The 21,093-nt window shown below is 38.2% G+C and overlaps 1 protein-coding gene across 5 annotated transcripts in view; it reads left to right on the forward strand.

The window, feature by feature from the left end:
- The window catches only part of LOC137294063 (regulator of G-protein signaling 7-like), a 121,529-nt gene that overhangs the window by 78,603 nt on the left and 21,833 nt on the right, over positions 1 to 21,093 (forward strand). For all 5 annotated transcript variants that reach the window (XM_067824993.1, XM_067824995.1, XM_067824994.1 and 2 more), the window contains exons 3-6: positions 5,491 to 5,541; positions 18,349 to 18,455; positions 19,694 to 19,745; positions 20,791 to 20,932. In XM_067824993.1, coding sequence (XP_067681094.1) covers positions 5,491 to 5,541; positions 18,349 to 18,455; positions 19,694 to 19,745; positions 20,791 to 20,932 — 352 coding nt within the window. The remainder of the gene's footprint in view (positions 1 to 5,490; positions 5,542 to 18,348; positions 18,456 to 19,693; positions 19,746 to 20,790; positions 20,933 to 21,093) is intronic.

Consider the following 21,093-nt stretch of genomic DNA (forward strand, 5'->3'; position numbering starts at 1 on the left):
TGGTGATGTCAGCCTGTGTATTGGTACTGGGTGGTGATGTCAGCATGTTTATAGGTACTGGGTGGCTATTTCAGCATGACTATGGACACTGTGTGGTGATGTCAGCCTGTGTATTCATAAGTGGTGGCAGTGTCTGATTGTGCATTGATAGTTGGGAGTGATGTTAGGCTTTGTGTTGAACCTTGATTGCAATGTGGACCTGCATGCTGGTCCTAGCCAGTAGATATTTCCTGAACTGGCATAGACTCCCAAATTGCGTCTGGAATTCCTGCAAGTATTGAGGTCAGTCGTCTGCTTCTGACCTCGCTTGCCCAACTACCAGATCAGTTTAAAGGAGACCCTTGTTTTTTCTCCTTTGTGAGGATGGATGCCTGTTTCTGCATTTTTATGACAACACAGTGCCATTTTCTTACTCGTCCATCAAACTAAGGGATCAGAAGAAGGCAATCTTTAATTTTACCCACCATTTGTAGCGCATCAACACAAGATCAATACCTGAATACTGCTATCTAATTTCTGGCTATTTTTTACTCCTCAAGTGCAAAATTTCACTCCTCTTGCAAATTTCTAATAAGTCCATGATTTCACATATCAGCGATTTGCACAGGAGGTAGTGGTTGTGTCACGGAGAGATGAAACAACTCATTTTGATGTGGGTCTGTTCATTAGACATATTGTCGGTAATGGCTATGTTGAGGCCTGACAGGGCAGGTATGTTGAATAAATGTATTGTTGTGTATGCAGCTGGTGCTGAAAAAGTCAGTTGCTAATAAGGTCACTGAAATGTCACAAGTTCATGAATACCATCGCATATTAATGGAATGTTATTCAACAATCATATATCAATGTTCTTGTCTGAGGCATCGAGTAAATTTTTTCAAGGATATCATGTTTTGAGAACACACCAAGAACAAGAATGAGGCCGATGAATTTTCTGCTTAGGATAATGTATACACTGGAAAATTTTAGGCTGGATTTTTTCATGTGATTCCTGTATCTGTATTTGATTATATAGCCATGTTGGACAACTTACCTTTTTTCACCATTATTCAGACTTTAACTTTAATAGTTTTCAGTGTTTTGAAGATCATTTTACTTATATCTTCATGCCTGAGCTTAACGCTGGAGGAATGCTTGAGGTGATGCAGGTCTTAGACACTTGCCACTTGAGGGGAATATAGGAGCCTTGGGATGGATTTAATGAACATTGGATTATTGGTAATCATGGTGAATCTGGAATTTAAACCCATCATCATAGATTTCTGTCCGAGATGAAACTCTTGACAACATGTTCTATTTAGTGTATGCAGATTATGTTAGTCAATAACCATTATGCAACCATTTCTGTGATAAATTAGAAAGGTTGCATTCAAAATCTTCATGTTTATTTCCTATGGTTGGCTAGCTACAGGTGAAGGGCATGTTGTATAACTATATGTGAAGGGCATGGTTGTCTAGCTACAGGTGAAGGTCATTGTTGTCTAGCTACAGGTGAAGGTTATTTTTGTCTAGCAATAGGTGAAAGTCATGGTTGTCTAGCTACAAGTGAAGAGCATGGTTGTCTAGCTACAGGTGAGGGGCATGTTGTATAACTGTAAGTGAAGGGCATGATTGTCTAGCTACAAGTAAAGGTCATTGTTGTCTGGCAATGGGTGAAGGTCATGGTTGTCTAGCTACAGATGAAGGTCATGGTTGTCCAGCTACATATGAAGGTCATGGCTGTCTGGCTACAAGTGAAGGACATGGTTGTCTAAAAACAAGTGTAGGTCACTGTTGTCTAGTTACAAATAAAGGTCATTTTTGTCTAGCTACACGTGAAGGTCCTGGTTGTCTAGCTAAAAGTGAAGGTCATTGGTGTGTAGCTACAAGTGAAGGTCATTGGTATCTAGCTACAAATGAAGGGCATGGTTGTCTATCTACAGGTGAAGATCATGGTTGTCTAGCTACAAGTTAAGGTCATTGTTCTCTGGCTTCAAGTGAAGGTCATGGTTGTCTAGTTACAAGTGAAGGGCATGGTTGTCTAGCTACAGATGAAGGTCATTGTTGTCGAGCTACAAGTGAAGGGCATGGTTGTCTAGCTACAGGGAAAGGTCATTGTTGTCTAGCAATGGGTGAAGGTCATGGTTGTCTAGCTACAGATGAAGGTCATTGTTGTCTAGCAATAGATGAAGGTCATTGTTGTCTAGCTACAGGGGAAGGTCATGGTTGTCCAGCTACATATGAAGGTCATGGCTGTCTGGCTACAAGTGAAGGACATGGTTGTCTAAAAACAAGTGTAGGTCACTGTTGTCTAGTTACAAATAAAAGTCATTTTTGTCTAGCTACAAGTGAAGGTCATGGTTGTTTAGCTAAAAGTGAAGGTCATTGGTGTGTAGCTACAAGTGAAGGTCATTGGTATCTAGCTACAAATGAGGGGCATGGTTCTCTGGCTTTAAGTGAAGGTCATGGTTGTCTAGCTACAAGTTAAGGTCATTGTTCTCTGGCTTCAAGTGAAGGTCATGGTTGTCTAGTTACAAATGAAGGGCATGGTTGTCTAGCTACAGATGAAGGGCATGGTTGTCTAGCTACAGGTGAAGGGCGTGTTTGTCTAGCAACAGGTGAAGGTCATTGTTGTCGAGCTACAACTGAAGGGCATGGTTGTCTAGCTACAGGGAAAGGTCATTGTTGTCTAGCTACAAGTGAGGGGTCATGGTTGTCTAGCTCTAAATATTGGCACTGGCTGCCTACCTCCTTCAGTCACAATGCCCATGAATGTCCTCAAAGTCCTGAGTCACATGTTCGGCAGGGCTCCATGGAATTAGTTCTTAATTAGCTCTCTTCCCTTGTTATTGATCAGAAATGAAGAATCCCAACTGAACAATACAACTGTGGCTAATTGTTTCTCAAAAAAGGTCTTATGCTAGTAGTTTCAAAGCTGGAATCTCACGAATGATATTGATGAGAGTGGAGCTGTGCTCTGTTCCCGATCCCCCATGCAAGCAACCCCCATTGCTATCAGGTAATCAGTGAACTGGCTATGCAAGATATGGGTGATCTGGAGGTCTCATGGGAGGGACAGCCTGGAGGACTGTATTGTTTAGGCATTTGTTTAGCATGATGGGCAGGTTATTTGCATAATGAGGACAGCTTCGACTTTAATAGCCTTGTGGCAGTTGCTTGGCAATATATTTTCAGAAAACAACTATGTCACTTCTGCTTGTGCATACTTAAGATCAATGATATTTTATAACTGCTGCTTTTTATGCTGTATCCAAATGTTTACAAAATTAGATTTCTAGCACAAAAAATTGTCTATGGTTGAAAACTTAGGGGGTACCTTCATGTAAAAGAGTCATATTCTGTGTATGTTATTATTGCAGGAGTTATGTCTACACAGGATTATTTGCCAGACCGTAACTATCCTATTGTCTGGTTGGATCATTATAAAGATAAAAAGTATATTGCTACCAGACAAATGATAATTATTTTGCTAAACCCCAAGCTAATGAACAAATATCTGCTTTAGGGTGAAGGTCACATTTTGTTTTGTGTCTAGTATGAGTTTGTCAGAACTTTTGATTGACATTCTAAGGTTTGGAGACAACAAAAGAATTGAATGGTGAGCCATATATAGTGATCTTGAGTCAGCCAACAGGTAATTCTTGGATGTAGCTTTCAAACTGGACTGGATGGTGTGAATGTTGTTGAACTCCACTGATTTTACAGCAGTTGCAACAGCTGAAATAAACCAAGTCACAGCTGACAATACAGAGAGTGTAATACATAACCATCACACATTGTCTTTTAGATGAGGCTTGCACTTAAACCACAAAAAGTACTCGCATGCAAATCCATATGAATGTCCTTTCAGATGGTTTGTATCTTAAATATGGTTTGCTAATCGTTGTAGAAAGATGCCAATCTTGTTTTGAGAGCTATTTTATGGCTATTTGGCCAGTCCAGTTTTATTATCACACTAGACTGGTTTATGTGCATGAATGTCAAACATCTGTATGTCACCATGTAGCAAGTCTTTGATTCGTGTCATTTGTGAGTCAATTTGCCCTCTGTAGTTGGAACTGAATTCTTTAACTTGACCATTTGTGCTGCTGAAACAATCAAATGATGAAAACAAAACCGTCTCTTTGGCACTGTCCAGGGTTGGGACAGGTGTGAACATTGACAGTATTTGTGGTGCATGTACACTCATCCTTCATAGTAACGCTGTTCATTACGATTTTACTTGGTGTTGTTACCATGTCATGTATAAGTTACTGTAACATGGGGAGGTCATCCATGGACCCTAAGATCTGCATTATATCAGGGGATGACAGCAACTATTGGGCCAAGTCAAGGCCGATCCATTCAGTGGAGAAACTGCTGAAAATTCATGTTATGCCGTCATCTTTTTTTGTCCAGTTTGTGGAAGGTGATTATTCTGGAGACATAGTTTGGATGGAAGTACTGACCTTGAAACTGAAATGCCCTGGTCTGAGAAGGGTCCTGGCAGAACCCTCACATTCCTGTAGACCTGAGACTGAGTGTAGACATAAGCTTCATGTTTAGGTTCTTCAAGTCTTGTTCCATGAAGAAAGAAATGTCAGTCACTGATTTATCATTAGTTTTAGTAGTTATGTAAAAAAGTAGGTTCAGAATTTGGTTTAGTATTTTTATAGTCTTCTCTTGATTGATTAAGTGTTTGGAAATTTTGACATAACATGCGATTTGGATGGAATTTCATAAATTCACTCGGGAAATTGAAAAACATATCTAGTTTTGTAAAATCAGCATGACTGATACATGTTGGTAATATTCTGAATAGAATTGTTGAAAGTGAAGGTTTCATGTTTCACCTATTTTGATAGCAGATGCATTGTCGTTTCTGGCTAAGGAACCTACACATATGTCTACCCATATTTTATCAGGTGTTTAAACAACTCGGAAGTTGCTGTTTTCTTGCAAGTAAAGTTGATATTAATTCCTGTCCAAATGTATCTATTTTGTAGTCTCTACATCAAGACATTACACAAAGAAAGATGCACATTTTAAGTATGTGCATTCATTTGAAATTTTATAAATGGTAATCAGTTTGGATGTTATAAACTGCACCACACAGCACTGTTAACAATGTTTGGTTTGTCCTTTCAGAGTTTTGGTTGCATTAAATGCATATACAGAAATAAACAATTTGGTGGTAGAAATTAAGTATATTCTTTGTAAATTGGTTTTTACAAAGCATTACGAACATTGGCAAAATGTTACAAGGTTGCAAATATCTGCCTAGTAATCCAAACTTGATGTCAAAGAACACAATTATGACAACCCTAACAAATGGGGAGCAGTATGCCTGCCTCCTGTTCTTCCTACTCTGTTCTTCCTACTCTGTTCTTCCTACTCTGTTCTTCCTACTCCGTTCTTCCTACTCTGTTCTTCCAGAATGTGTATATGATGATTTAATCTATGCTTTGTCCATTTAGGAATTCACTGATGCCTCTGTATTGTATTTTCCAGGTCAGGATCTGGTCAGCTGGATGATGAGGAACCTAGATGTGGAGGACCAAGGTGAGCAGCCATCTTGAATTTTCTGCAATCAATATGACTCTGTATTTTCTGTAATCATGAATCTTACCTCATCCTTAGATAGTGAAGTCTTCTCTTCCAAGACCTTATCCATTATCATTGTAGGTCCTTGTCAGTATCTAAATACTGTTGAGAATTATTTTTCTATGGTAACCAAGTCATCTGTTTTACAATTTATTTCCATCACAGAAATATCCAGATTTCATTGAATGATACAGAAGATGTTTGTTTGGTTATTTCTGTACAAGGAAAAGGCTGTATTTCCAATAAAGCTTTATTTCCACATGTGACTCTCAGAAAAAATGGCCATCTTAAAAGTATTCATTAGTGTGCCTTGGTTGCACAAGCAGAAGATAAGTGTACCATTCGGAGTTTTTAAAGGTCTTGGAAGCAGCAAGGAAACAGTTCCTTGGGTGCAAGAAAATTTATGACAAGTGCAGAGTATATTCTGTGTATTTGTGGTCTTAATTATCAGAAACAAATGAGGCTGTGGTTAGCAGTAACTTTGTATTTCACACCCTGTCAGCCACACTGCTTCTTCAAAGTGAGGTTTTGATGGACCTGTACAGTGATTGAGATTTGGGGCATTAGATGTTCCACCTACATGTGTCTAGCATTCTGCCCTTGGGTCATACTGAGCACTCTGTAGCAGAACAGAACAAAAAATTAAGGTTGTGATTATTGTTTGTGTGATGTCCTCCAAGGATGGATTTGAGTTGGAGTCTTCCTCATTGTGCTTTCTGATCTACAGCCCAGATTTTTTAAGCTCTCTTTGCCCTAAGATCACAGGTGCCATACATTAACAATATTTCTTGTGGGGAATACCAGAAGGGGGCTTCAAATATGGTACCCATGTGGAAAATCAAACCCAAGTGTTTGCCATGATGAGTGAATACTTTGACCACAGGGCTACCTCACTGCCCCTATTCCAATATGAAATTGTTCTATTTTAATTTAAGTGTTTCTTCAGTTATAAGACCCGTGAAGGTCCGAAGTAAAAGAGGTGACTAACGGGATCAGGTGGTCAAGCTAGCTGACTTGGTTGACACATGTCATCAGTTCCCAGTTGCGCAAATCGATGCTCATACTGTTGATCACTGGATTGTCTGGTCTAGACTTGATTATTTACATACCACCACCATATAGCTGGAATATTGCTGAGTGTAGTGTTAAACAAGGAACAGTCAATCAGACCACCATACTTTCTGGATTCACATCAGTAATAACATATGCTCTACATATGTTATTAAATGATGGGTGTGGCAAAAGCTGATCCGATTGGATGGTTCCAGTTATATCATGAGCAAGTGGTTATGAATCACTATCAGATTGTTTGCCAGGTATTTTCATAATGATGAATGCATCCTGTCCCCCACTGACAGTCACCACAAATACATGCAGAGGCAAGTCAATTGCTCATTCAGTTATTACTGGTACTCATTAAACCAAATGTCAGTATTAGTTTCATATCTGAAACCTGCAAGAAAGAAATATTTACACTAGGTCCTATGTTGAATTGTCTCCTCAAACAAACACAAATATTACATGCATATTTGAAGCCATCTATCTAAAAACATAAATTGCCCTTCTCTAGTTCTGGGACTTTCTTGAGATGAGCAGTGTACCGTTAAGTGAATTGCTCAAGAGGAACAGTCTCTTCTCCATTTCTGTGACTCGTGTAGGGGTAGTAGTATCTATATCGCATACAGAGGTAACATACAACAGTACTAGCTCTCCAACTCTTGAGACTTTCTTGAGAGCAGTATGTCCTCCAACTCTGTGACTGCCTTAGGGTGAGTAGTATCTCCTTCACTGTGTGACTAGTTGGAGAGGAGCAGTATGTCCTCCAACTCTGTAATTACCTTTAGGGGAGCAGTATCTCCTCCAGCTCAGTGACTAGCTTGAGGGGAGCAGTATCTACTCCAGCTCAGTGACTAGTTTGAGAGGAGTGGTATCTGTGTCACATGGAGAGGTAATCTACAACAGTACTCACTGTCCTTCAGCTCATGAGACTGGCTTGAGAGCAGTATCTCCTCCAACTCTTTTACTAGCCCAAGAATAGCAGTGTATGTGCCCTAGTTTAATGGTGATTTCTTTTCTGATTATCACATTTTCCTTTAATTCACATCAAAGTGTGTTGCCTAGATACGCTTGTGTTGAAATCTGACTTGCCTAGACAAAAACTGCTTCCCCCCGCAACCGTTTGTTGTGCAACAATAGAGGGCCACAGCTAATTTCACAACTACTTCCAATGTCTAATTTTGCTCAGCTTGCATTTTTGTAATTCAATCATTTCATGAAAATGAATATTGGCTCAATATTTCACTGAGAGAGATAGCAGAAATGTTAAAGGCAGAAATTTAATGGAATCAGTTGTGTGGCATATGGTCTTGGTACAACTTCACCTTGTTAGTTTCACAACTTAAAGAAGCAATTGCATTTGAATTAGCATTATCATCTGCAACCTTTGGTAGATTATTTAATGGATTTTATTCTAAATTTAGAGGAGTCTCTGAAAAAGACTGCTCTTAGAATCTCATGGTTTTGAATACATTTGCCCTTTCACACATGTAATTAATACTGATCAGTTTATACCAACAGTCATCCTTGAGTCAGTTGATTTGATCCTTTGAAAGGGTTTTCTGTACATTTTTTTACCTTAAGCAGATCAGGATCCTGTTGTGCTTCAGATCAGTCTGTGGTGCACCATCAATCTATAGCTAGGGTAACTGATTGCTCATTATTCTGTATCCCTATTATTTAATCAGATTTACTACATGATACTGCATGACAAAACGTAATGGATGCATTAAGAAAAGCCTCTTGCGGAATCAAGGATTTGTGTAGCCAACATTTATCTTGTGGAAAGATACTTTAAACATGATTTCTTCACAATTTATGAGGGATTGTCATACAAATTGTACTGGATTGACGCTACAGATGATACAGCACCCTGTATCTGGCCTCATTTGAACGTGAACGTGGGTCTGTCTGATGACACACAAATGCTCATAGTCAGGCTGAATATGGAACTTCACCAGGATTAAAGGAAAACGGTCACACCTATTGCCTGTGTATCTTGGTGTTAGGAAGTTAACAAGTTGCAACACGTTTGGACAAGTTTGAAAGGTTGAAGAACAGTATTTTCTCTTCGTCTGTTACATTAGGGGCAGTGGGGTAGCCTAGTGGTTAAGGGGTTTACTTGTCACACTGAAGGTCTGGGTCCGATTCCTCATATGGGTACAATGAGCAAAGCCCATTTCTGGTGTTCCCAGCTGTGCTATTGCTGGAATACTGCTGAATAGGTGTAAAAACCAACTCACTTGCGTATGCAGTCACATTAAAATCATAGCATTATATAGATGCATAATACAAGACCACCACACATCTAAGTCCTGCATGTGTTACAGTGTAGAGACCCAACATGCATACAAGGCCGCCACAGATCCTAGTCCTACATGTACTACAGTGTAGAAACCCAACATGCATACAAGGCCGCCACAGATCTAGGTCCTAAACGTACTACAGTGTAGAGACCCAACATGCATACAAGACCGCCACAGATCTAGGTCCTAAACATACTACAGTGTAGAGACCCAACATGCATACAAGACCGCCACAGATCCTATTCCTACATGTACTACAGTGTAGAAACCCAACATGCATACAAGGCCGCCACAGATCTAGGTCCTAAACGTACTACAGTGTAGAGATCCAACATGCATACAAGACTGCCACACATCTAAAGCCAACAAGTGCTACAGTGTGGAGTCCCCCCACCAGGCATATCAGTATGCCAGGCACCAACTAGTGGAAATGCAATGTTTTTGTATTTGACATGCTTAAGATGGAAGTCAGTGTGTGAAAACAGCATCCTTTTGGTTCAAGACATTGGTTCTATTTAACGAAAAGTACTCCACTCTTAAGAACATATTGTTATTCAATAATGAAAATGAGTCACTCCGAGAGCATGGTTTGTCACTTGTGGTGTGGCAGTAGATTGGATTACCTTTTGCCATTTGAATAACTCCAAGCATTATTTGATCATTCCAGACAGGTCTCCAGGTCAATAGAACCAAAGAGAAAGTCACCTTTCAGTATGGTTGAAATTTCACAAGACAGTTCTGTCTCCTATATCATCAGTTTGTCTTTTAAGGAAAACAAGTTGTATTTAATTAAAATAGACAGTATAATTAAGAGTTTGGTAATCTGACGGCTGAGAGAACTACTGAACATGGCCATTACCCATGTCTTGAAATACATTGTCATGATGGAAGGCCATGATTTATGTGCTGTGTAATTTCTGGATACCATTGATTCCAGGGGTGTAAGTGATGTCTATTGTACTCTCTAATTTGTATGTTTATTCATTACAGGAAGCAACTCATTCGAGTTGAGTTGGCCCACTTATTCTTCAACTTGAAGATAGGTATCACCTTCGTTCTGATGAAAATATTTGCCATGACTCTGTGTGTCCACTCACCTGTCCACTCACCTGTCCTTGCAATAAACAATCATGTTCATCATAATGGTAGTTCTTATAGAATTACAGATTTAGAGACAATGAAAAAGTACCTTCCTTGTAATGAACTATTACATGAAAACATCAAATTCTTCAAAAGCAAGCTTTAAAAAATAAATAAAAAGAATTGTGAAAGTATAGCTCACATAATATGTTTTAAGAATGGTTCATGGTTTGACTAGTGTTCTTTTACTTGGATGTCTAATCAGGAGGAGGAAATGTGGAATATCAAGGAGGATGTGAAGTATAATTTAAAATATGTGTTAAAATATGTCTTGCTTAATGATTTATAGATATAAATGGTTAAGGATTGTTTTCTGTTCATTTGACATTGTTTTCACATTTGGTTCTGTGAGTGAAAATTCAGATTATAAAAATTTCACCTTTACAAGACAAGAAAGCATTAGATTGTTATGTAATTGTTGGGCAATATTGTAGTGACTCTAGTACTTGGTGTCTAAATTTCACAATTTATGAGGTGAAGTTGATGATGTTATTTCTATGTAGATTTCAATCAACTGTTGCTTTATAGATATTCAAACAAGGTTCAAACAACTCTACTATTCTCAGACTGTTTTCTGGCAGACATATGAGGGACATCTTTAAATATATTGCATCAGCAGTGCTCTATATGCCTATGCTTGTGGAGTTCATCGTCTATTCTGCCTGTGTATGTGTTTGTGATCGCTGTGACCAGTATGGCCGGATGTTTATCTTTTCATGAACATCATCCCTATTTTGTAATCAATCAAAACACTTGCTATTCACAGAGTCAGAGTCATCTATCTGCATTTATCAGGAAAATTTTCATTGTGATGAAATAATTTGGTATCCTTATTTACCGTTTTATTCAAACAAGTCATTTCTGTTTAGATCAGTTTCTGGATAATATTCCTTCAGTGCAAAGCGAGCATATGGTAACACTGTACATTTATGCTATTTCCCTGTAGAGTATTGTCAAGAAATCCAGTTCCATGGAGCCTCATGTGTAAAGAAATAAATCAATACCAGCGTTCCTCAAATAGCATAATGTCTTCTGTGTTTGAAGACTGTTAGAAGATTGTTTTATCTATTTCAAAGGAACTGGAATTAGCTAAACAGCAGCAGTGATCTGTTTGTTTAAAAAATACATTATGTAGAGTAAGTATGCAGGGAGATATTTCCGGGGTAGTTATTGACAACAAGCAGTCCATGATTGATGAACAGAAACAGCAATAAACAGAATTAGCAAATACAAGACCTTTAGTGTGCATATTATATATTTTAGTATTTCTTTTAACAAAATTGTGAGAATTTAAAATTTTAACGAAAACATATCCCTCGGTGTGAAATTCAGGCTATATAGAGATCACCATGTTTGTTCTGCACATCCTTTTATTGTATTTTGATTTTGTGGAGCATCTCTCAAAATCAATTCCCATTTCTCATATATCAACCTGTTGGAGAATTGGAGGTTTTGCTAATTTTGTTAATTTTATGAATTTAGATTTTTGTTGTTCCTATGGCAACAGGTAGGATTTAGAAACTGGCTAGGGTTGTCTAGATGTTTCTTAAATGAATCTGAGAACTGCAGATTATTCCTTTGTGCATGTGAGGTCCTTCTGAAAAGTTTCAGCTTTGATGGCCACTCTTGGGTCTAGTGTATATACAAACTTAGAAAGGCCTTGAACTGTGACAATTGTAATAAAATATCCATAAAAACAGATTCTACCTTCATGGGCCCTGAAAATATTGTCAATAATGTTGACTATTTTAAAGGATACAATCCGTTGATGGTGTGTGCAGAATAAGTAAAAAGTGTCTATTTAATTGATCAGTTGTTCCGTTCAAAATTGAATCTGCATCAAATAAATAATAAATAACGACCCAAAGTGTATCACATTTTCATTGGTATATGATGGCAAGGTAAGAAAATGTTCCAGTCAGATATCCTTGAATCTAAGGGAAGGAGTAAATGAAGGCCCATACTTAATCCTGAACAATTTTGTGAACTCTGTTATCTTATGACGGCCACTCTGGACATTGTTAGTGCTTCCATCCTCAATATTCATATTGTTCCCCCATGAGATCCAGATATATGCCCTTGACCCATTCTTCACCCAGCTTCAGTTTGGATGGACCGTCATCACCTTCATCTCGTTCATCAACAAATACACTCCACTGTCAAGATCCACATTGACTTTGTCGTGAAAGACAACTAAAGGGATCAAGTAGTCATGTGAGGGAACTTCTTTGATGCATGTTGTCAAATCCCAGTTGCACAGTCGATGCTCATGATGTCAATCACAGTATTGTCTGGCTATGTATCAGTTTTTACAGACTGTTGTCACATTCCACAAATGTTAATGAGCATGAGTGATGACAACAAACCTGCTTTTTCTCTCTCATTAACTTACAAATAATCTATATTTCATCCAGTGATCTGCAAGCAAAATGTTTGCCCATTCCATGTTGCAGAGACCATATATCAATATCTAAGGTGAATATCATGAAAATATGCCTCTCAGTAGTGGTGGTAGTAACTCCAAGATTTACATTCAAGTGTCGCTGTTTGCAATAAACCACAAGTTTAGCTTGTCCAAAAAGTTGAAAGTTTTCTTACATACTCACCAACTGCTAGAAAGCGTGTCTAACAATTTCTCAAACCAAACTTCAGACATTATCATTGCCTGGACTTAGTAGAATTTTCAGTGTTAAAATACAGTTGTTAAATAATTCAGTTACAGGTCTTAATGTGCTTTTCATTTTAAAAACAATTCAAATATTTTAATAAGATCATTTAAATCTCACTCAAGCTCACACAGACAATGAAATGTTAAATAGCACCACAAGACAAAGAAACACCCAACATCACCACAGGGAATCAGAAGCGGGTAATATTTCATCAGCACTTACCACCAAACCTCAACCCCTAACTTTAAGATCCAATGTCAACAACCCACTTTGTCCAAAGAAAAAATGCTTGGCCTCTGAAGATTACATTCCTACTGGGATACACCAAATATTCCCGTTGGGTGCCTTTTCCCAGCTAGTCTTCACTCCAATGGTTTGCTCAGCTCAGCACAACACCACCAACCACTGTTGTACATGAATTCCATTCCAGCCTTAAGGGGCATTGATGGGCTATTTTTATCATGACAAATTGTTACCTGCCTGAGTGAAATTGAGTTCAATTTACGTCATTAATGGGTCTGTCGTGTTCATGGAACTTGGAGGAAATTCAGGCGAGAACCTGAGGACCAATCATGACAGATATTGTATAGTAAATAGCTGGGCCCAACTTGTCATAATCCTATTCTGAATGTCTTATATTGCTATTTCCATTTGTCAATCACTCGGCAGCCATTGGCTGCAAGGTTGACATCTGCATGGAGCTGATAGTAGACATTTGTAATTTACCTGGTGACTGTCTTTTAATGGATGTATATTTTACTGAAAAATTAACTTACTTTTTTATAAATGTTTTTATGATGTATCTTTGCCAATATGGCTTAGATTTTATGGATTTGATTAAAAGAAGAAATATACTATAAATATTGAAATTAGGTTGCAGCAGACTGTATTTATTGTACAACTGGATATTGTTGTCATGACTAAGATGTGTAAAGGGTAGGCTTCCTCTCACTGAGTGTCCCTTTCTCACTAACTCAAGCTAGTCAAACAATCTGCAGCTGGAAGCAGTTTCGTGTTATGCAAGCTGAGATTGAAGGAGGAGGAGACTGGTCACTTGATTTGACTGTTTCCTCCCCGTCTATCGTATTGATCTGTGACGGTGTTTTACTGCCACCATTACACTATCGGCCAATGACGCCATCAGCGCAACCACTTCAAACTACCTAAATTTCAGTCTACTTGAGCGATGCCCTAGATTTCTTGCAAACCCTCCTGGCTCTGCTCAATGTATATGTTCCACTGCAGAGATTTGGAGGTTTGGGTCAAACTAACATTGGAAATGTTACACAAATTAGAGCTCTCAAGATGAAGTCGAAATAAAGTTTCAAAAGGCATTGATTTAGTTGTGTTGGCAAAGCTGAAAATATTTGAGTCAATATTCTATAATGAAATTAAGTGTCTCTTCAGAGTATTGTTTCGTAGTTCAATGCAGCCCTAGTTCTACTACTAGTACTGACTTCCTTACATGTTCAAGAACATTTGTAATTGTTTAGATCACTTCCTGTTTGGACGTCAAGAAATGTTCTTTTATTGCCAAGATTATCACTGCTGCAATTCAGCCATGCAATAAAAGGTATGGAAATCACAGGTCACAAGTGGGAACAGCACCATTGTGATGCCCATCATAGGACATCTTCAGCTTAACAACATGATGGGCTCAGGGACTGCTCATGCCACATTATATCAGATTTGGCTGGCTATGGAGGATTGTTTGCTGGTCCTGCCAGGGACGTGATGACAGCAGTATTTTAGAGAGTCACACTTGACCCATATTGTGTAGGAATCATGCAGTCGGATATGCAGTCACACAGTCAGCAAAACCAGAATAGGAAGACATAAAAATCAGTTGTGATGTGGTCAGGATGCAAGGCTACAAAATCCACTGGAGGGAAACTGGGATCTCATATAGACTTTTATGTATGAATTTCAATACATAGAGCCATATTTATGCAAATCATCTCAATGTGTAACAATTGCGATGATGACTGGACCCAAGTTTATAATATTATACTTACGATGTATTGTGTGTTACAATTTTTTTATAAGGAGCATATTTTGCTTTCTTTGCTTTCTATCTTATGAACAATTGTAAAACATGTCACTGAAGTATTTACAATGACCTTGTGATGCAACCTGCCTCATTGTTCAACAGTTGACAGTGCTATCAAAAAAAGTATGATGTCAGAAAATTTACAAGCCAACATTGTTTTATATTTGCTGAAGCATTATTCTTTAGCATTATTCTTTAGCATAAGTGGACTTAAACAGTTGTAAGACATATATCATGTTAAAGGTGAACTGAAACAGTTGTGAGACATATATCATATATGGAATGCTGTGGTGTCAGGGATACAGTACCAAGCTACTGGGTTTCTCCACCAATCGGATTTTAGAACACACTCTAAGGCATTGTACATTGTTAACTTTCATGGAATGGCATGAGATGATTAAAGTAGCTGAAATCTTCCTATGTCCTCTGTTATCAGTTGTTGGTATATCAGAAAAGAGAATAATGAAAGAATGTTTATTTTCCTGTATCTTTCTGAATCAAGAAAAAGCTTTCATATTTACACAATCAAGTATTTTTTTCATGCACACAGAAATATTTGTGACACCACACAAGGAGATCTTTGTGTAATAGTATACCGTGATGGATGTTTTTTAAATATACACAGGAAGTTTTTATGTTCGTGATCATAATGTAATCCTTTAGCACAACCATAAAATCTGCATGCAAAAATCCTGCAGGGTTCAGACAGAGAATAAGACAGCGACCTATGGTTATGCACTCATGATGCAGAAACTTGCTTTTGTCTCGTCTGTCAGGGGTGATCCTCTTGGTTTGTCATACATGTGATGTTTCTTTACAGTAAAGCTCTTGTGATGGTACAGTGGCTTTTGGTTCAGCCTCAGGCCAAAGTTTTTATAAGAGTTTTCCCTTTTTCAGAGGCATTTTCATTGACCAGCAACTACGTACAATACATATGTAAAGAAATAAATTTAAGCTTTTATGTATCATTTCTTCTATGTCAGTAATGGAGCTGTCAGACAAGGGAGAAAAAACAACTCACTAACACTGTTGTATATTTTCAAGTTGTAATATTTTGCTAATACAACAGAAAATTAACCAAGTTTTAAGACTAATCTTGCAAGGCATCAGTATGATCTGAGTACAGACCTGCCCACGTCAACAAAGATTTCTTAAGGCTGTGATTGCTGTAGCCTTTGTTGGCTGTTGGAGGTATGACCATCTTAGCTCCAGCATGACTTGGTGAAACTTGACCCTGAAGAGGGCACAGCCCTAATCCACAGATTGATCTTACTGCTACAATTGTCCTAAGTCTATGTTAAAGTATGGGAGTTACAATCGTCTTAGCGCTAATATTGGGTTGTAGGGCCCAGGACAACTTGAGAGGAGGGAGCGTTTGTGGTCATTGTCCCTGTCATCTGTCTATTTCTGTAGGCAGTTGCTCAATATTGATTACACACTGTTCTCAACATCTCCGATCGTTCAATTGACTCTTAAGCTTGATTTGGTGTCAGAATTTCACAAAAAGTCAAGCAAAGGCCCTTGATTTCTTAGCCATCGTAAAGTGCAGGCATTTTCTGCAGCAGTTGTAACATGGCTGATAATGACTGAAAGCAGCATCAGGGAAAGAGGTTGAACTGATATGAAACAGATAGTTTTAGTAATGTCGATTTGTTTTGCCAGCTGTAGAATTATGAAAGGAGTCAATGCCTATGTTGCTGCGCTAGAAGATTCAGATCCCTGGAATAATGACAAAATGACTAAGGCTGACAGTGTGTTGTATATGTGGTTGTACACCATCAAAAGATGGACTTTGATTGGTAACAAATTATTTATTTGGAACTTTTGAACAAAAGTTGCATTGTCAGTCACCACAATACTATACAAAATGTTTAATGCATTTTGGCTAAAACATTAAAAGGCCTTTTGGGGGAACTTTTTTTGTGAGTTTAGTGTTACGTTGATTTTAGCAATATCTCAGCAATATCATGGCGGGAACACAGAAACAGGCTTCACACACTGTATCCATGTACAGAATCAAACCTGGGTCTTCGGGTAGGCTAACTTGGACTACTCCACCACCCTTTTTGAAAATAGTAACTGAGGTGTTAAATATACCTAGTTGTGTGTTTGGTGTGTAACATACAAGATTGATTGTGATAAATGCTCCTCATATATTGACTCATTTTTAAAAAAAATGTCATAACCATTTTTTGTTATGTCTGTTTATCTGAGTGTACTTATATTGTCACTCTTTTTATCAGTGTGTTGCTGACTGCAGAGACATTGTTACTATGTTTATTGATGCCTTTGTGACTGACATGGTTACTATGTTTATCAGTTGGTGGATCTGACTGGAGACACAGTGGCTATTTATCAGTAGGTGGTTCTGACTGGAGACAGTGACTGTTTATCAGTAGATGGTTCTGACTGAAGCCACAGTGACTGTTGATCAGTAGATGGTTCTGACTGAAGACACAGTGACTGTTTATCAGTGGGTGGTTCTAACTGAAGACACAGTGACTGTTTATCAGTAGCTGGTCCTGACTGAGGACACAGTGATTGTTTATCAGTAGCTGGTCCTGACTGAGGACACAGTGACTGTTTATCAGTAGCTGGTCCTGACTGAGGACACAGTGACTGTTTATCAGTAGGTGGTCCTGACTGAGGACACAGTGACTGTTTATCAGTAGGTGGTCCTGACTGAGGACACAGTGATTGTTTATCAGTAGGTGGTCCTGACTGAGGGCACAGTGATTGTTTATCAGTAGCTGGTCCTGACTGAGGACACAGTGATTGTTTATCAGTAGGTGGTCCTGACTGAGGACACAGTGATTGTTTATCAGTAGGTGGTCCTGACTGAGGACACAGTGATTGTTTATCAGTAGCTGGTCCTGACTGAGGACACAGTGACTGTTTATCAGTAGGTGGTCCTGACTGAGGACACAGTGACTGTTTATCAGTAGGTGGTCCTGACTGAGGACACAGTGATTGTTTATCAGTAGCTGGTCCTGATTGAGGACACAGTGACTGTTTATCAGTAGGTGGTCCTGACTGAGGACACAGTGATTGTTTATCAGTAGGTGGTCCTGACTGAGGACACAGTGACTGTTTATCAGTAGGTGGTCCTGACTGAGGACACAGTGATTGTTTATCAGTAGGTGGTCCTGACTGAGGACACAGTGACTGTTTATCAGTAGGTGGTCCTGACTGAGGACACAGTCACTATTTATCGGTAGGTGGTTCTGACTGAGGACACAGTGACTGTTTATCAGTAGGTGTTCCTGACTGAGGACACAATCACTGTTTATCAGTAGGTGGTCCTGACTGAGGACACAGTGACTGTTTATCAGTAGGTGGTCCTGACTGAGGACACAGTGACTGTTTATCAGTAGGTGGTCCTGACTGAGGACACAGTGACTGTTTATCAGTAGGTGGTCCTGACTGAAGACACAGTGACTGTTTATCAGTGTGTCTCTTACTGCATCCAGTGCTCATGACTTTTCAGTGGGTGTTTGTGTAACATGTGCAGCTAGTGTTTAACTGACTGTTTCTCTGGTTTCAGTGGAAGCACTTCACCTGGCCCATCTAATGTCTGCACATGGCTACTTCTTCCCAATAGATGACCATGTGCTCTCTGTCAAGAGCGACAACACCTACTACAGATTCCAGGTGAGGATAATGTAGAGCATGTTCCGCCCAAATGTATATACGTCTCTCTGAGACAAATATATTCAATCCAGCCCAGAAGGTCTGTAAATGATGACAAGATCTGTTTTCTAATATTGTATTAAGATAATTGAAGAACTTCCTTCTGTTAAATGTGCTCCTTTCAGAGTGTAGATGTTGGTCCTTACTACACTTGAAGAGTTAAACTGGTCTCACTGTTAGATTGTGTTGCCATTTGAGCACTTGCAGACAACAGGTGTTGTAATTTAAAAAATCATTTTGTTTCCCTTTGCTTTCTTTATTTGTTTCTTGTTCATGGTACAGAAAAAAGTGTTTGTTTATGTGTGCAATATGTAATTTATAACTTAGTAATGTCAGATTATCTTTAAATAATATTGTAAGGATTCAGTCTGGATGGCAGACTCTAAAAATTAATTTCAAGTCGATTTTATATGATCTGTTAAGTAATGAATAGACTTGTAATAGTTGGAGGAGGCCTTACCATGCTTAGTATGGTATTCAAAGAAGACTGAAGGGAATGTGTGAGGAATACTTGAATATGAGATTTTACAATTCAAATAATAATTACGTAAATAAAAATAAAATATAGATAACAGTTTTGCTTAGTTTGTTCCTAACTAGTCAAACTGATCAGAGAGGCCAGATTTGATGTTTTACATGCTTTCTATTACCAGGCAATAACTAATTAGCCGAGATCAATTGAAATGAAACTGATTTGTGTAGCTCACGCATTATACATAGTTTGGCATGAAGTTGGTTTCTTTGTTTATTGATAAGCTAGGGCCATTGCTGTTTCAAATACATGTTATACAGCAGTTTTACAGTAACAGGTTATATGATTACAAGAGACTACATGCATTGCATTGGATTTATATGTGAATATATTTCAACAAGTGACCATCATTTTTAAGATAAGAAGGGTGTAAATAAACTGATAATTATGTAACTCTGAGTTGATCCATTGTTCATGATAACAGAAAGGTGCTATAGGACCTTGTTCCAACAGCTGACCCAATCTCCTTTAATGATAAGGAAATACATTTTTAGGTGAAACTAGTTTTTCTCACTACAGATGTACATACAGAAATATAGTTGAGGTGTCAAGAAAATGGACATTTTTATGATGTTGACAAGACAAAAATGTAATTTGTGAGGGAGATCATCAGTGATTTCTGTATTCTCTCATTCCTTCAGTAATCAGCATGCTATTTATTTTGCAGACTCCGTGTTTTTGGCCCTCTCGCTGTGGAGAGCCAGAGAATACAGATTATGGTAAGATAAGATGCAACAGTCAGAGAGATTGTTGTTATTTGAAACCTCTGATTGGCCAGCAATAATCAAGCAGTTAACAACTAAATTCAGGCGAAAATATTGATCATGTTTAGAGGAGCAGCTTTTACATATTTTGTCTGTGAAAATCTTCATTTTTCATTCACAGTTATCAGTGGTACTATTCTCAATTCTTTTATTATGAAAGATAACATATTTTAAGTCCACAAGTGACATACTTAGTGTTTAAAGTAAACTAAACATTTAAAGCTTTTGAATGATAATTTTGTGGAAAATTAGAGGGAGCAAACAGTGATGCAGTTTTAAGATGTTTGCCATTTTGGGAATGCTAACAGGCATGAGGGTGATGATCACAAACCATTGAACATTATTAGGGAAAGTTTAGAATTCAGCATCACAACTTTGCAGAATCAGATAGCAATGCATGAGATGACAGGAACACAAGGCTCCTCTTCCAAACTCAAAGCTAAGACAGTGAATGTTTCTGGGTTATTTATATAATGGAATGGAGATATTATGTACTGGATGTTCCAGGATGTCAATTATCATGTCATTTAATGTTGAAAATTTATTAAAATGTAAAAGTTTCACTCTGACATTATTCATGCTTCTACAACATTCAAATATTTTTGCGCATGGTTAAGACATAGTACTTAAAAGCAGTTGAAGAACACCCACATGTTTCACAAGAGAAAGTTACATCTTTGTTGCCATTGCTGATTTACTACAGGCCCATGACAATTGTTTTCTCTAACAATGAGTGACACATCAACTGTGAACTGATGAGTGACTTCTTTAGAGTACCATATGTACAAACAAAACTACCGGCATGTGAGGACGTTTGTTTCGATGCTGCTGTAAATATTAATGTATATCTCTTCAACTGCTAAGAGTTAGAGATGAAGAAATTATTGATCAACACATTTGGGTAAATTTATGTTGGCCTCAAGATTATTTTTGTTTAGACACTAGTCTTCTCATACAATTGTCAAGGGTTAGTTCTAAAGTGTGGATTTTTTTTTTGCAGCTGTTTATTTATGCAAGAGAACCATGCAGAACAAGCAGAGGCTGGAGCTAGCAGACTACGAGGCTGAAAACTTAGCACGATTACAAAAAATGTTCTCTAGGAAATGGGAATTTATATTCATGCAAGCTGAAGCACAGGCCAAGTGAGTTGAGATGAAGAGTTGAACTGGGCCGGGCATATTTAACTGATATAGCTGTGACTTCCCAGTCATAATGGCATAAAAGTTTCAATTTAAACTGAAGACCCTTTCTTCTAAAAGTTAACAGTGGCAAAGTGAAAAAAATGTTAAGATTACCAAGCATC

Source organism: Haliotis asinina, chromosome 8 (assembly GCF_037392515.1).
Source record: "Haliotis asinina isolate JCU_RB_2024 chromosome 8, JCU_Hal_asi_v2, whole genome shotgun sequence".
NCBI classification, from domain to species: Eukaryota; Metazoa; Mollusca; class Gastropoda; order Lepetellida; family Haliotidae; genus Haliotis; species Haliotis asinina.